The sequence below is a fragment of the Callorhinus ursinus genome, unplaced genomic scaffold (assembly GCF_003265705.2).
Source record: "Callorhinus ursinus isolate GAN/ISIS: 27379988/994484 unplaced genomic scaffold, GSC_fseal_2.0 scaffold38, whole genome shotgun sequence".
NCBI classification, from domain to species: Eukaryota; Metazoa; Chordata; class Mammalia; order Carnivora; family Otariidae; genus Callorhinus; species Callorhinus ursinus.
The window spans coordinates 9,540,657-9,556,493 of record NW_027397100.1 but is presented as its reverse complement, the minus strand read 5'-3'; the positions used below and the strand labels follow the sequence as shown (position 1 = coordinate 9,556,493).

The 15,837-nt window shown below is 41.7% G+C and overlaps 1 protein-coding gene across 2 annotated transcripts in view; it reads right to left on the bottom strand.

Moving 5' to 3' along the window:
• NDRG3 (NDRG family member 3) overlaps positions 1-15,837 on the bottom strand; it is a 73,436-nt gene that overhangs the window by 41,940 nt on the left and 15,659 nt on the right. For both annotated transcript variants that reach the window (XM_073880467.1, XM_025876684.2), the window contains exons 2-3: positions 13,976-14,077; positions 3,488-3,523 (exon numbers count right to left, since the gene is read on the bottom strand). In XM_073880467.1, the coding sequence (XP_073736568.1) occupies positions 3,488-3,523; positions 13,976-14,032 (93 nt within the window). In that variant the 5' untranslated portion in view covers positions 14,033-14,077. The remainder of the gene's footprint in view (positions 1-3,487; positions 3,524-13,975; positions 14,078-15,837) is intronic.

Below are 15,837 nucleotides of genomic sequence, written 5' to 3'. Positions count from 1 at the left end.
AAAAAATATTTATTTATCTACGTAATCTACACCCAATATGGGGCTTGAACTCATGACCCTGAGGATCAAGAGTCACGTGCTCTTCTGACTGAGGCAGCCAGGCGCCCCTGCCAGAATATTTTTAAGCCTCAATTTAAAAAAACTGATTCATGGGGCGCCTGGGTGGCTCAGCTGTTAAGCGTCTGCCTTCGGCTCAGGTCGTGATCCCGGGGTCCTGGGATCGAGCCCCACATAGGGCTCCCTGCTCAGCAGGAAGCCTGCTTCTCCCTCTCCCATTCCCCCTGCTTGTGTTCCTTCTCTTGCTTTGTCTCTCTCTGTCAAATAAATAAATAAAATCTTTAAAAAAATAAAAAAAAAACTGATTCATAATTGTATTTCTAAAGCTCAATTTCATTTATATCTAAGTATATTTATGTGTAAAAAATCATAAAGGATATAAACCAAATAGCAACACTAGTGAAATAAGTAATTTTGATTTACTTTGTTTTTTTCTTATCTATTTTTTAGTGAGTGTGTATATTTTTTTAAAAAGATTTATTTATTTATTTTAGAGGGAGAGAAACAGAGTGGGTGCAGGGGGGAGGGGCAAAGGGAGAGAGAGAGAATCCCAAGCAGACTCCCCACTGAGCATGGAGGCTGACGTAGGGCTTGATCCAAGGACCCTGAGATCACAGCCTCAGCTGAAATCAAAAGTCAGATGCCCAATCGACTGAGCCACCCAGGCACCTGAGCTTGTAATTTTTTTATATTTAATTTGGGGGGGTGGAGGTACTCAATTTGGTGAAAATCAATGCTTCTATACTTTTTTTTTTAAAGATTTTATTTATTTTTGTGAGAGAGAGACAGCATGCACGCATGAGTGGGGGGAGGGGGAGAGGGAGAAGCAGATTCCCCACCAGATTCCCCACCAAGCAGGGAGCATAATGTGGGACTTGATCCCAGGACCCTGGAATCATGACCTGAGCTGAAGACAGACACTTAACCGAATGAACCACTGAGGCACCCCATTTCTATACTTTTAAGTAGCAGTATTCTACTTCTGGAATTCTTCACCTTAAATTTTACTGTCATACTCTCTCAAATGACCTCCTTCTAGGTAAATTATATCAGATATTAACAACAGTCAAATTAAACTGGTTCAACTTAGATCCAAACCATAACTGAAGTTAGATCAAATTAAAAACAGGGACGCCTAGGTGGCTCAGTTGTGAAGCATCTGCCTTCGGCTCAGGTCATGATCCCAGGGTCCTGGGATCGAGCCCCGCATCGGGCTCCTGCTCCGCGGGAGGCCTGCTTCTCCCTCTCCCACTTCCCCTGCTTGTGTTCTCCCTCTCGCTGTGTCTCTGTCAAATAAATAAAATCTTAAAAAAAAAAAAATTAAAAACAAGTAAACCCAAACTTGACTGCCACTACTTATCCAAAAAATGACTTATTTTTTTGAGTAAAGGACCTACAGCAAGTGATTCTTTAACATCACTAGGTTGATTCTCTTGTATATATAAAGTACCAAATAGTCACACCAAGAGGTGTTTGACACTGGGATTCAGAAATCTGTAACGATGCTATGAACCTGCCCCTTACAAAATAAGTTACACCTGGGGCGCCTGGGTGGCTCAGTTGGTTAAGCGACTGCCTTCGGCTCAGGTCATGATCCTGGAGTCCCGGGATCGAGTCCCGCATCGGGCTCCCTGCTCGGCAGGGAGTCTGCTTCTCCCTGTGACCCTTCCCCCTCTCATGTGCTCGCTCTCTCTCTCATTCTCTCTCTCAAATAAATAAATAAAATTCTTTAAAAAAAAAAAAAACCAAATAAGTTACACCTGTTCTGTTAAAGAACTTCAGCTTTAAGAACAACTCTTTAAAAACTTCTCAGTTCTAGACATTTCCAGGTTGGAAAGAATAGGCTACGGATCTAGGAAGAGTGGGGTTTTGCAACTGTAATTCTACCCAATGGCAAGTTATGAAACCTGATTCTCAATTTCCTCATCTGTAAAACAAGGAAAATAAAAACCACCTTATGATAGTGCTCCAAGAACTGGAGATGATGTATGCTTACTATCTATAGCAGGTACCTAATACATTATGATGATATAACTGGTTTAGTTCTTCCTTTCAATGCTAATGCTATAGAGAGACACCACTGTACTTAATATAAAAATGCTTATCTAAAAATAACTATCTGGGGATGCCTGGGTGGCTCAGTCAGTTAAGCGTCTGCTTTTGGCTTAGATCATGATCCCAAGGTCCTGGGATCGAGTCCCACGTTGGGCTCTCTGCTCAGCAGGGAGCCTGTTTCTCCCTCTCCTTCTGCCTGCTGCTCTGCCTGCTTGTGTTCCCTCTCTGTCAAATAAATAAATAAAATAAAAATAACTATCTGCCTGCGGGTGTCTGGGTGGCTCAGTCGGTTGAGCTCTGCCTTTGGTTGGGGGTCATGATCCCGGGGTCCTGGGACAGAGCCCCTCATCAGGCTCCCTGCTCAGGGAATCTACTTCTCCCTCTCCCTCTCCCCCTGCTCATGCTTTCTCTCAAATAAATAAATAAATAAAATCTTAAAAATAAAATAAAAATAACTACCTGCATATGCGTGTACAGGTTGGCTGAATCCTGGAAGCAAGGAAGTTGGTTTTCCAGCACCTTCCTTCCCTGCCTAGTACTCTACTTCATGTTGCTTCTAATAGCCACTACTATGACATCTACCCCCAAAGTAGGACGGTCAGGCTGCATAGGCTTATAAGGTTCTCATTTCCATGTACTCACTCCTTCCTCCCGTTTCTTTCGGGGCCAGTCAATAGATAAAGTAGGTAGATGGAGAGATGCTGGTTCATTTTACTGATTTTCAAATTGGCAACAGAGATAAAGGCAAAAGCAACTAGGAAGAACAATATCATTTAATTAAATACTAATGAGTCAAATTGAATTTTGCATCTCCAAGCGTAAAGCCAAAGGAAATCTGCATTTTGTATTAATAATGCTTAATTTGTCTTTTTCTTTTAGAAAAAGATTTTGTTGGGACACCTGACTGGCTCAATCAAAGGAGTATGCGACTCTTGATCTTGGGGTCATGAGTTTGAGCCCCACATTGGGTGTAGAGATTACCTAAATAAATAAAACTTAAAAAAAAGGTAAGAAAAAGATTTTGTTGATAAGTCTCCCCTCCAAACTGCCCCTCCCCCACCTTCTCTGCCGCAGTGACAACCCTCCATTTAACACCTGTGACTGAGGTTACCGATATCATTTGAGGAGAGGAGATCTTAATCACAAAGTGACAGTTCAACCCAGTAACCTACAACCATAGAACAGGCACCTGGCAGGCAATTTTTGAACATGACAGCAAATCATTTTAAATAAACTTGATCCAATGACCAAAAGAACATGAAGTGTTATGATTAGCTATGAAGACAGATCCACTTTTACAGGCCATCAGGACAGGGAGGGAAGCAATGCAGAGATCCTGTACATAGGCCCCCTTTGGTGCTTGTACAGTCCTTACCTGACAGTCAAAGTCCTGGAAGTTTCGTGTACCAGTCTGTCAACAGAAGGCAGAAAACACAGTCAGTTTCCCCACGTGGCTTCCCCAAATGTGCAGCAAATTCAGTTCACAGTGCAAGCAGTGCACGTGCAGCCTCTTGGTTGCCATAAAACTAAAATGGTTCTCATCAAAAGGCTTCAGAGGCAGGGTGGGCTCCTAACATACGTTAGTAAAAGGTGAGATTACACTTTGGCGGGGTTTGTGTGACCATAAAGGAAAGGAGCCCGGTTGCCCAGTAAAGTTTGTACTTCTGCTTCCCTACCTGAAGAGAGCAATGAGAACTTGCAGAAAGAGGGTAAAACATGGATGAGAGTCTTAGAGCACACTCACAGCCCACCTAGGAAGTACCTGGAAAAAAAGAGGGTTGAAGGCCAACCCTCAGAAGAGCAAAGGAGGGCAGGAGCCAGGGTGCCCAGAACCAGGAATTAAAGGATCAAGAGGAGAACAAAGATATAGATGGACAAGAAACGGAAGACGTGTAAAAAAATTTTTTTTTAAGATTTTTAAAATTTATTTGTCAGAGAGAGAGAGAGCACAGGTGGGGGAGTGGCCGGCAAAGGGAGAAGCAGACTTCCCGCTGAGCAGGGAGCCCGATGCGGGACTCGATCCCAGGACCCTGGGACCATGACTTGAGCTGAAGGCAGACGTTTAACCGACTGAGCCACCCAGGTGCCCGGAAGAGTCATAAATTGAACAAGGGAAAAAGGTATTGTCACTGAAAGAGGGAAAGACAGACAAAACCAGATTCCTAATGCACTGGCATATCTGTTGCATCCTGTGAAATTGCTGATAGGAAAAAGGACAAGTCATTGAGTCATTTAAAAAGTAGAACGTAGTCAAAAGATCCAAGAAGAATTCACCAAGCTTCTAAAAAGAGATTATATCATAGTAATGTTTGATTGAAAAAAAAAATCAATGCAATGACTCAGAGGCATTTTTGTAGCACTTCAGATGCCAGAGTTGCAAAAAATATGACCTAAGAGTATATAAAAAGAATAATGAATAATGTGCTTTAGAGCAAAAAAAAACCATTCTGCCTTGATCTTTCATAAAGTAAATGCCCCTCCCCTGGAAAAAAACTTTTAATTATTTAGAAACCATATTATCAAACATATTCTATTCTGTCTAGAATGGATTCCAGTAGAACTGCTACTAAGCACCTTCCCAAAAGCTGCCCCTCCAGACAGGATCTAGATATCTGATCCCAAAGGAGTGCGAAGCAGTCCCATATCGCTTCAAGAAGATCCTCTTAGAAACAGTTCTGTATCCGGGAGCCTGGATGGCGCAACTGATTGGGCAGTCGACTCTTGGCTTCACCTCAAGTCATGATCTTGGGGTTGTGATATCAAGCTCTGTGTTGGGCTCCGTGCTCAGGGTGGAGTCTGCTTAAGGCTCTCCCTCTCTCCCTCTGTCCCTCCCCACATCTAGGATAAATAAATAAATCTTAAAAAAAAAAAGAAGAAGAAGAAAGGAAAGAAAGAAACAGTTCTGTGTCCATCCACTACACTCCTGGCAGGACAAAACAGAGAGGTTAAAAAAACACAGCCCAGGGTGTAAAACACACACACACACACACACACCCCCAAAGATATAAGCTGTCCTCTCCGTAAGAGTAACTAGCAGAACCAGCTGAGATGATAGAGTGGCACTATCCACTATGGTAGCCATTTAGCCACATGTGTCAACTAAAATTTATTAAAACAAAAAATCCAGGGGCGCCTGGGTGGCTCAGATGGTTAAGTGTCTGCCTTCGGCTCAGGTCATGAACTCAGGGTCCTGGGATCGAGTCCTACATCAGGCTCCTTGGGAGCCTGCTTCTCCCTCTGCCTGCCGCTCCCCATGCTTGTGTTCTCTCTCTCTCTCTCTCGCTGGCAAATAAATAAAGTCTTAAAAAAAAAAAAATCCAGTTTCTCAGTCACATTACTCACATTTCAAGTGCTCAATAGACACATGTGGTTAGTAGCTACTGTATTATTGGGCAGTGCAGATACAGAAAGATTCTGAAAGAATAAGGCTATGGATGAGCACATCCTTGTTTCTCTAAAAGTGGCAGTCAAGCCACAATAGATTACCAATCACAGAGGGAAGAGGTGGCACTGAGAACAGGAAAGAGTCGTAGAGACTGTTAGTCTGAAGTATTATTCCTGGCATGAAACCAAGTTCACAAAATAAAGTCTGATGCAGTCATAGCATGGAAAGACAAGACACCATGCAGATGGGACCATGCAGCACATCTCCAAAGAATGCTGCCATTGGCAAAAGGATCATCGTGTTCCACATCTCCCACTAGTCTCACACAATACCCGAGAACTCTTTCAGAGAAGTCACTGCGTTTAATTTCTAGTTAGATTATGAGAAGCAAAAAGAAGGGCCCTCTTAAGGACTAGGGTAGATGGTTTCAGTAGGATATGGTCATTTAGTGAAAATAAATTAGGATACAAATAATCTTTACACTTTGACCTCAACAACGTGAATATACACCACAAAGAGTAGCAGAAAAATACCAAAACATTAACAATAGCAGCTATTTCTCAATAGAGAGATGATGGATGATTATAATTTTCCTTATACTTCTCTACAATGAGCAAGTACTTCCATTTTTGTAACTAGAAAACTAGAAAAAAAAGATCTGGTATGGTACAAAAATATGTAACTTGTTATTTTGTAATATAAGATTTAAAGATTCACTTAATCTTTTGAGGAAATAATGTATAATGATTTAAAAACAGATCATATTAGGACTTTGATTTTACAGGGTTCCCAGAGGTTCCTTTAGAGATTATTTAGAAAGATGAGAGAAAATCACTCTAAGACTGAAGTAAAATCTTGGTCATGGAACACAGAGACACAAATTCTGATGAGCTATTTGAGAAGCGGCTGTCAGTATATGCATGAGTTCCCCTTCCTCACAACCACATGATCACAGTCATGAGGCATTCTGTGAGTTCCTAAAGGCTGAGATGAGCACAAAGCCTCTGAAGCACCAAAAGCAGAAAGAGGCAATTCTCTCCAGAAATTAAAGCCACTCTGCTTTGTTAAGCTTCTAGCAAAAAACAACTATATGTTCTTTATCATACATACACAGCTAGATTCCCAGAAAAAAGGTACTAATAACTGGATGAAGACTATCTAACACTTGTTTACTTTAATTCTAGTATAATTAATGTAGTGTTTTATTAGCTTCAGGTGTACAATGTAGTAATTCAACAATTCTATACATTCCTCAGTGTAACACTTATTGTTGTTTTAATTTTGTTTTTTTTAAGTAGGTTCCACACCCAGCGTGGAACCCAATGCAGGACTTGAACTCACAACCCTGACACCAAGCCCTGAGTTGAGATCAAGAGCTGGATGCTTAACCAACTGAGCCACCCAGGCGCCCTTGCTGTTGTTGTTTTAAAGACATGCCAGACTGGGTCTTAGAGAATGGCTTCAAGTCTCCTGAGTGATCATCTTAGAGAAAGGATATGATCAGGTCTGTCTGACAATATTTGGCATCCAGAGTGTCTGAATGGAGATCATTAGCTGGTCCCCACTCAACTGTGGTAAACTGAAGCCATATTCTCTGAACTCATTAAAAATTCAATACTACTTACTGGGTGTATCCTAGAAAGAGAAAGAATTCCCTGGGGACTTATCTATCTTTGATATTTGAGGTACATGGTTACGCTCTAACAAAACTTCTAGAAGTTTCAAGTTCTGGGTGTTTTCTTTTCTCTTTCTGTCCATTTTGAAGACACCAGTAATTCCATGTTCAGAGAGATTCTTGCACTAAGCAGACTTAATTAGCAGAAAGAGATTCAAGAAAGAAATTAAAATAATAGAGTAATTTGGGGAAAGACAGAAAAAAGAATAAGTCAAGAAAAAAGATATATTATTACTGTAAGTTACAGTTAAGGTAGAAGCCAGCCAAGGGGAGTATTTCCTGGTGTAGCCTCAGAGCCAAATGTAGAAGGTAAATGAAGCAGCTCAAGAAGGTAAGTTAAAAAGTCATTCTCTCAAATACAAGACTGGAGAATAAGCAAGAAGCAACTAAGAATAGATCAATGAATGAAGAGAAGTATGAAAAGAAGGGGGTAGGGGGGGATATAAAAAATAAGTAATTGCTAGGGAGAAGAGAAATGTAGTTTCTCAACATGAGATCTAGTCAAGAGGCATATATAGTTTCAAAAGACAGAAAACAACAGATATAAAGAAGGGCAAGATGTGTAAGACCTTAGAATCAACTACCAAAAGGAAGAGATCTGGGGCAAATCTACCTCTTCTGTGAACCTGAAGTGGGGTTGGGGCCCTGTGTCTGATTTATCACTCTATTCCCAGTCCTGGTACTTAGTAAATGCAGTAAACATCATTTTATAAAGGTTATAAGCATCTCAAAATAGAGATACTCAATTTGAGTTAAGAAATGAATACCAAAGCGACATGCAATTGATATGCTAGGAACTAAAGTGGAGAGAAAGAGTTGTTAAAAGAGTAAAAATTTTAGAAACAAGCTGATTTGAAAAAGAAAAATCAAAGAGAATAAAATATGACATTTTTAGTAACAAAAGACAATAATCTTTACCAACAGAAAGTGGAAAGATGAACTGTATAAGCAGAAGGATTAGGTAAGCCTAGAAAATAGTTTTTCTTTGTTAATAAAGATTAATACAATCAATTAACACAGATTAATAAATCAATGTTTTACAATCATCAATAAACTTTTTAAGTAGAAATCTGTTCAAGGGGCGCCTGGGTGGCTCAGTCGTTAAGCGTCTGCCTTCGGCTCAGGTCATGGTCCCAGGGTCCTGGGATCCAGCCCTGCATCAGCCTTCCTGCTCAATGGGAAGCCTGCTTCCCCCTCTCCCACTCCCCCTGCTTGTGTTCCCTCTCTCACTGTGTCTTTCTCTGTCAAATAAATAAATAAAATATTAAAAAAAAAAGTAGAAATCTGTTCAAGCTGATAATCCAAATTAAAAATTATATATATGTGAGTGTTTATGTGGGCATATGTGTATATATATATTTAAAGCATCTATATTATTACCTTCAAAAAATACTAATTAAGAAAGACTTCGTAAGGAAATTTGTAAAAAGGTCAGATACTTGGATAAAACTATCGACAATCAGATAATCATCTGCAGACTGCTGAAAAGGTACAATTTCAACTCCAAAATAACTTCTCCTCTAAAGTAACATACTATCAGGCTAATAACATGTGTCACTTGACCCCCTGCACTAAAAACTCCTTAGGCATCCTGTGGCTAAGGCTTCTTCCACTATCTCCTGCTGATCTTATAGCTGGTTGACAGTGTTCTGTCACAGTGGCACCATTACTTGCTCAGGAACTCATTTACTGCTCCAGTCCCATCTGGGTCATTTCTTACAACATCTGACAATTACTTCTTAGCACATTAAGGGACACCCACCCTCCAGTGCATAGTAGATGCAGCACTTCAAAAATAATATTCTTTAATGAAAATGTCAATAACTTTTTATTTTTATTTTATTTTTTTTAAAGATTTTATTTATTTGACAGAGAGACAGCAAGAGAGGGAACACAAGCAGGGGGAGTGGGAGAGGGAGAAGCAGGCTTCCTGTGGAGCAGGGAGCCTGATGCAGAGCTCGATCCCAGGACCCTGGGACCATGACCTGAGCCAAAGGCAGACGCTTAACGACTGAGCCACCCAGGCACCCCTCAATAACTTTTTAAAATTAAAAAAAAAAAAAAATCCTTGGCACTAATCCCTTTGGCTGTCTCTGCTGTCCTGAAAGTTATAAAAATGCATGGCTTCTCCCTCCACTCTCCTCTGCTTACATTTCCAGTCACTAGTAGAGATGGAAAACTTAAAACTGCAGTAGGGTCTATCTCACTTTCTATTTTAACAACCAGAAAGAAGTAAATAACTTGTTTCTATTCTCCCCACTAAACAGTTACTCCCCTCCTTGATATTTCCTCAATTCTGTAGAAGCCAATGGGAGCCTTCTACTTATTTCCTTAAGACCGCCCTTTGGCTTTCACTAGGCTCAGTATTTTTGTACCATACCAAATCCTTTCTTTCTGGTTTTCTTTTTTCTCTTTTTTTTTTTTTTTTTTAAAGATTTTATTTGACAGAGAGAGAGCACAAGCAGGCAGAGCCACAGGGAGAGGGAGCCGTATGTGGGGCTTGATCCCAGGACCGGGATCATGACCTGAGCCGAAGACAGAAGCTTAACTGACTAGAGCCACCGAGGAGCTCCTTTTGCTGGTTTTCTAATTACAAAAAGGAAGGTACATGCTCATTGTAGAGAAATATAAGGAAAATTATAATCATTCGTCATCTCTCTATTGACAAATAGCTGCTATTGTTAATGTTTCGTATTTTTCTGCTAGTCTTTTCTGGCACATATTTTAAGGTAGCTGAGGTCAGGGAAAAGGAAGCACTCACTGGTCAACTCTCTTGCTTATTACAAGGTCCGCTGGTTGAGGAAGCTGGAGTAACCAGCTCCAAGAGGTGGCAGAGGGTGGGAAGAGGCCTAAACCCCCTGATCTGAGTGGAAGTAAACAGATGTGGGTACTAGTCTTGGCTTCACCACCTTACTGGGCACTAACTTTGGGTAAGTCATATAACCTTCTCTCAGCCTTACCTGTAAAATGGAGTTAAGATAATTCCATTTTAAGTAGTTAAAACCTTTAACTACTTATTCCATAGGAGGTTGGGAGATTTAAGGAGAATATAATACTTGTGAAAATGCACTAAAAATAGCTAAATGTTATTTTAAAAAAAATCAGTTCATATGTCTGTACAATTTCTGGCCCCCAAAACAAAGATAAGTGCTGGCAGTTGCATCTTTTCATCACTGGAGCCAAAAGAAGCACGGCAAGATTACCCACTTCTTCACAAATCTGAGCCACAGACAAAATTACAAGCACACTAAAATTAAATGGGAAAAGTACCAACAAATGACAAGAGATGAGTTAACATAAGCCTTGCTTAAAGCTATTTTGAGAATGCTTCCTTATAGTCATCTCAGGACAAATCTCTCCATAACAGGTTGGGTCTAGACTTCCTCCAGCTCCCTGAAGTCTGGAAGGGTATGGTGATGCCTTCTGGATAAGAGTATATCTATAAGAATGGACAAAAAGAAGTGAACTGATGCACGTTTCTAGACTTTTCCTTAAAGAGACAGGGCAAGCCACAGAGGTGATGGGGTCAGTATAGTGCAAAGGCCTAAGGGATTAGGGTAGGACAGACCTGGTTTCAGCCCTGACTCTGCCACATACTGACTGGGCAAGTCAGTTTTTCAGTCAGATTTTCATCATCTAAGTGAGGAATAATACTATGTACTTCAAAGGGATACTCTTTTGATTTAAAAGAGAGAAGGTAACACCTGGCACATAAGAGTGCTTAATAAATATAAATAAAAGTAGGCTAGGCCAAAAAACTCCTCCCAAACAAAAAACCTCAACACTTCTACTATTCAAATCTGGAGGCCTATCCCCTATAGTAGTGGTTCTCAAATGGGAGACTCTGCCCCCAGGGGGCATTTGACCATGTCTGGAGACATTTTTGGTTGTCACTACTGGGAGATGCTGGCATCTAGTGGATAGAGACCCAGGATGCTCCTAAACATCCTACAACATGCACAACGGTCCCCCACAACAACCATCCAGCCCAAAACATTAACAGTGCCAAGACTGAGACGTCCTGCCCCACAGCAAGCATTCTTTGGTACTCAATCTGAGTAAGCTACTTCACCTTTCTCATCCTTAGTTTTCTCACCAGCAGTATGGGAACAGACTGATCTGTGCTCCTATTACCACCGGGGTACTGGGGGGATCAAATAAAATAACTGATGAAGGGCATTACCATCGTACCTTTCACAATGAATGCAGAAGCACACACTTGCTGGGCAAAGACAGAAACACTCATGTACTGTGGCAGGGGGACTATAGGGGGTGGAACTCTTTGTTTGGGAATGCCACCATCCAAAGAGGGCCTCTTGCCAATCTTCTACAAAGCTGGGCTAAAGCAGGGGAGCTCTCATGAATAGTGAGGGGATAGGAACATGTCTCAGGGAGAGAGAGGGAGCATGGGAAGTGGGCAGGAACAGCACAGGCCTATCAAAGAGGAGCTAACAGATGTTAGGAAGTGAGACACTGATTGCGTGGTGTCTTAGACTGCCTGGGATGCCTGAGGGGCTTAAACAAGAGAAATTTATTTTCCGACAGTTCTGGAGGCTGGAAGTCCAAGATCAAGATTCCAGCAGGGTTTGGTTTCTGGTGAGAGCTCTCTTCCTCTTACGAGGTCACCAATTCTATTGGATTCACACTCCAATTCCACCCTAAGACTTAATTTAACCTTAGTCACCTCCTAAGGGCCCTATCTCCAATATAGTCACATAGAGGGTGAGGGCTTCAACATGTGCGTTTGGGGAGAGGAGAGGTGCACAAATTCCATCCATAGCACTTGGGCACACTTCAGACGCAGACAAGGCATCACTATGGCCGCAGAATGGAGGACCCAGGAGTTAATTCACTGCTTTTCTTTTTTTTTTTTTTTTTTAAGATTTTATTTATTTATTTGAGAGAGAGAATGAGAGAGAGAGAGCACATGAGAGGGGGGGAAGGTCAGAGGGAGAAGCAGACTCCCCGCTGAGCAGGGAGCCCGATGCGGGACTTGATCCCGGGACTCCAGGATCATGACCTGAGCCGAAGGCAGTCGCTTAACCAACTGAGCCACCCAGGCGCCCAATTCACTGCTTTTCTATGGTCACATTCACTCAATCTTTCCTTTTCCGGCTGTCTTTTCTATGAGATCTGCGGTCAATTAACTCCTGCAGCTCTTTCGTGTAGGCCTACTCAGGCATCCTGTGAATTTCCAGGGTCTAGGAAGGATCCTCCTCCTATTTATACTACCTACCACAAATAGGAGGTAATATAAATACCAGGTCATGGGTTTCCAACAATGACTAACCAGTCACTTGAGGCATGGTTCTCCACTTCAGGATTTTTTAAGAAAGCTCAACCATACCCCAGACCAGTTTAGTCAGAATCTTTGTGGAGAATCTCTACCAAAAAATCGCTGGTGATTTTTAAATCTCCCCAAGTAATTCCAAAGAGCAGCTAAAGTTGAAGACCACTGATCACAGAAAGGTATGTGTCCTGCCCCCGCCCCTCACATTCCAATTTAGTTGGTCTACAGTGGGACCCAATAGTCTGTATGTTTAAATAATTACCCAGCTGATTCTGATGATCAGCCAGGTTTAGGATGGATTACTACCTTCCTGAAGCTAAACTGCCTACTCCCACCTGTAACTATTCATTTCTGTGGCTATACATAAGCTGTACAGATACAGATTTTATTTCCTTCCTCCTCCTTGTGGCACATCATTTTGGGGACAGCCCTTCACATGCACCAAAGACAATAAAGAAGGAGAAGGTTTTCTGAAAACATGAGGGAAAGCAGCAGGAAAAACCAAATGGGGGCTTAAAAAAGTGTGTGCAGCTTGACGAGGGAGAAAGCAAAAACTAGTGCAAGATAAAAGGAAAGGGTGGGAATGTAGGTAGGGAGATGAGGTCACAGGAATGAAAACAGGACTGGCAGGATTCAATAGCAAATTAATAAATACATAGTAAGTCAAAAGCCCCAAAAGTTATAGATGGGCCTTTGGGCAAAAAAAGATAAGGGCAACAGTATCTTCTGGTGTAGCACCCCCATCCCAACCTCATCCATCTTTACTCTGACTTTTTATCAATACTTTTCTCAGGGAAGAATGCCACAGGTTCATTCACACCAAGCTGCAAGATTATTTTAATAGGGGCAATGACAATAAACGAAAAGCACAGGGTAGCAAAGAGGGAATTTCAGGCACATTTACTGAATGGGGAGGGACAGGGGAGAGGTCTTAGCTTTTTGGTAACTCCTACCATCACACCACTCTCTACTCCCTGAATCCTGGTGGCTGTGAACTATGCGGTTCACTGTTCTCTAACACCAACATAAAAATGGGGCGTATTATCGATATCCACACATCCCGATGAAAACCTCAAAGCTGACAGAAAGGTCACATCACAGACTTGACAAACTTTAGGGAAAGTGTTGCAGCCTATATACATCACCAGCCGTGGATGTTCATTCTCCTTATAGAAATAGAAAGTCAAGACACTTGGGTTCTAAGTGAAACCTTTCTCTCATACTTTCTGCCTAATTCTGTCAAATTATTTTTTCCTTTAACATCTCTATCAGTAAAACAGGTAAAAATCTCAAGAATAACTTGACTGAACCTGGCCCATGGAAACAAAGTAGGAGGAAAGAAAAAAGGAAGGAAAGACATCAAAAAGAGTGTTAAGAAACATATTTTTTAAAGTATTTCCTCCACAGAAAAGCTGAGTATGTTTTGAATTAGTTACTACTCAGAAAATATAAAAATGAATTAATCACAGAAGAAAAGACATACATAGTTTAGTGAAAACAGTGTAGTCTTTACCTTATCATTTAGAAGTGGCTTGATCTCTGTGAGTTGAACATCCTGAAGTTCATCCATGAGGACTGATGAGAGTAGAGGATTCTCGAGAATAAATCAGTAACTCTGAAACAGAAGAAAAGGAAGTAAAGAAAGAGGCTTATTTTTTTTTTTAAAGATTTTACTTATCTGACAGAGAGAGAGCACAAGCAGGGGGAGTGGCAGGCAGAGGGAGAGGGAGAAGCAGGCTCCCCACTGAGCAGGGAGCCCAATGTGGGGCTCGATCCCAGGGCCCCAGGATCATGACCCGAGCCGAAGGCAGCTGCTCAACCAACTGAGCCACCCAGGTGCCCCAAGAAAGAGGCTTAAACTAGAAGTTGAAAACATAACAGTCACACTATGTCCATTCATTCAAATACTAGAGCTTAGTACATGCCATGCACTGCTCAGGATGCTGAAGACAAAGGAAATTAAACAGTCATGGCAGACAGACTTTAAAAATGATCTCTGCCTCCTATTCACACCCTTGAATAATCCCCCTCCCCACCACTGAGGGTGGGCGAGACCCCTGGCTTGCTTGTAACCAAAATGGCAAGTAATGGAATGTACAGGAGTACCTACCTATACATGATATTATATAATATTTTAACATCCGTCTTGCTGAAAAACACTTTGCTAGCTTTGAAGAAGCTGGCATGTTGGGAGAGGGCCACATGGGAAGGAACTGAGGACAGCTTCCAACCAAAAGAGTTAAGAAACTAAGACCCTCAGTCTAACTTGTAAAAACTGATTGCTGCCAACAACCACATGAGCCTGGAAGTGGATCATTCCCCAGTCAAACCTCAGATGAGAAAACAGCCCTGACCAACACCTTCACTGCAGACTTGCAGAGCACCCGGGTCAACCCATGCCAGATTCCCAACCCCCAGATATTGTCAGATAATAAATGTGTGCTGTGTGTTGTTTTAAGTCAGTAAGTTTGTGGTAGTACTTTTTTTTTCTTTGTAGCAACAGGTAATTAATATAATAGTCTTTGCCCTTCTAGAGTGTCCAGTTTAGTTACTGAAGATGTATAACTAAGAGAACAACATGCTCAATGCTATGCTTCAGGAAACAACAGTTTGGGGGATGGATTAAGAGGGAAATAAAAATTGAAGGCTAATGCTAGGATGAGGCCCTGACTAAGGAATGAGAATTAAGGGGGCAGATGAACCAAGGCTACACTCATCAGCCTTCACTCAGGGAATCACAACAGTATGAGAGCCAGCTTCCAAGATGGCCTCCAAACAACCCAATGATCCTTGACTCCTGATATTTGCAGTCATGTAGTCTCCAATCCAAATAAATCAGGGATGGTGTGTAACAATAAAATATGGCAGAGGCAGCAATATATGACTTCTGAGGCTGCATCATAAATGGCACAGCTTCTGCTTCAAGACATTATAGTCTTCATTCATTAGTTCTGGGGGAAGGCAGCTATGGTATTGTGAGGACATTCACACAGTCCTCTGGGGAGGCCCATGCCAAGAGGAACCATCTTGCCAGTACCAACCCGCGAGCCATGTGAGTGAGCTACCTTGCACATGGATCTTCCAGCCCCAGTCAAGACTTCAGATGACTGCAGCCCCAGAGATATCTGACTGCAACCACAGTGGAGACCCTAAGCCTGAACCACCCTACCAAGCCACCACCTGAATTCCTGACTCACAGAAAGTATGAAGAGTAACAATTATTCTGTTTTGGAGTGATCTGTTATATAGCAAAAGATAACTAACACAGAGACAGAGAAGACAGGAAAACACTTCTAGGAGAAGAAAGTAGTTGGAGAGGAGGAGACAGGGTAATGAGTCATAAATCTTTACTCCATCCCCCTGGACAGGGAGTCA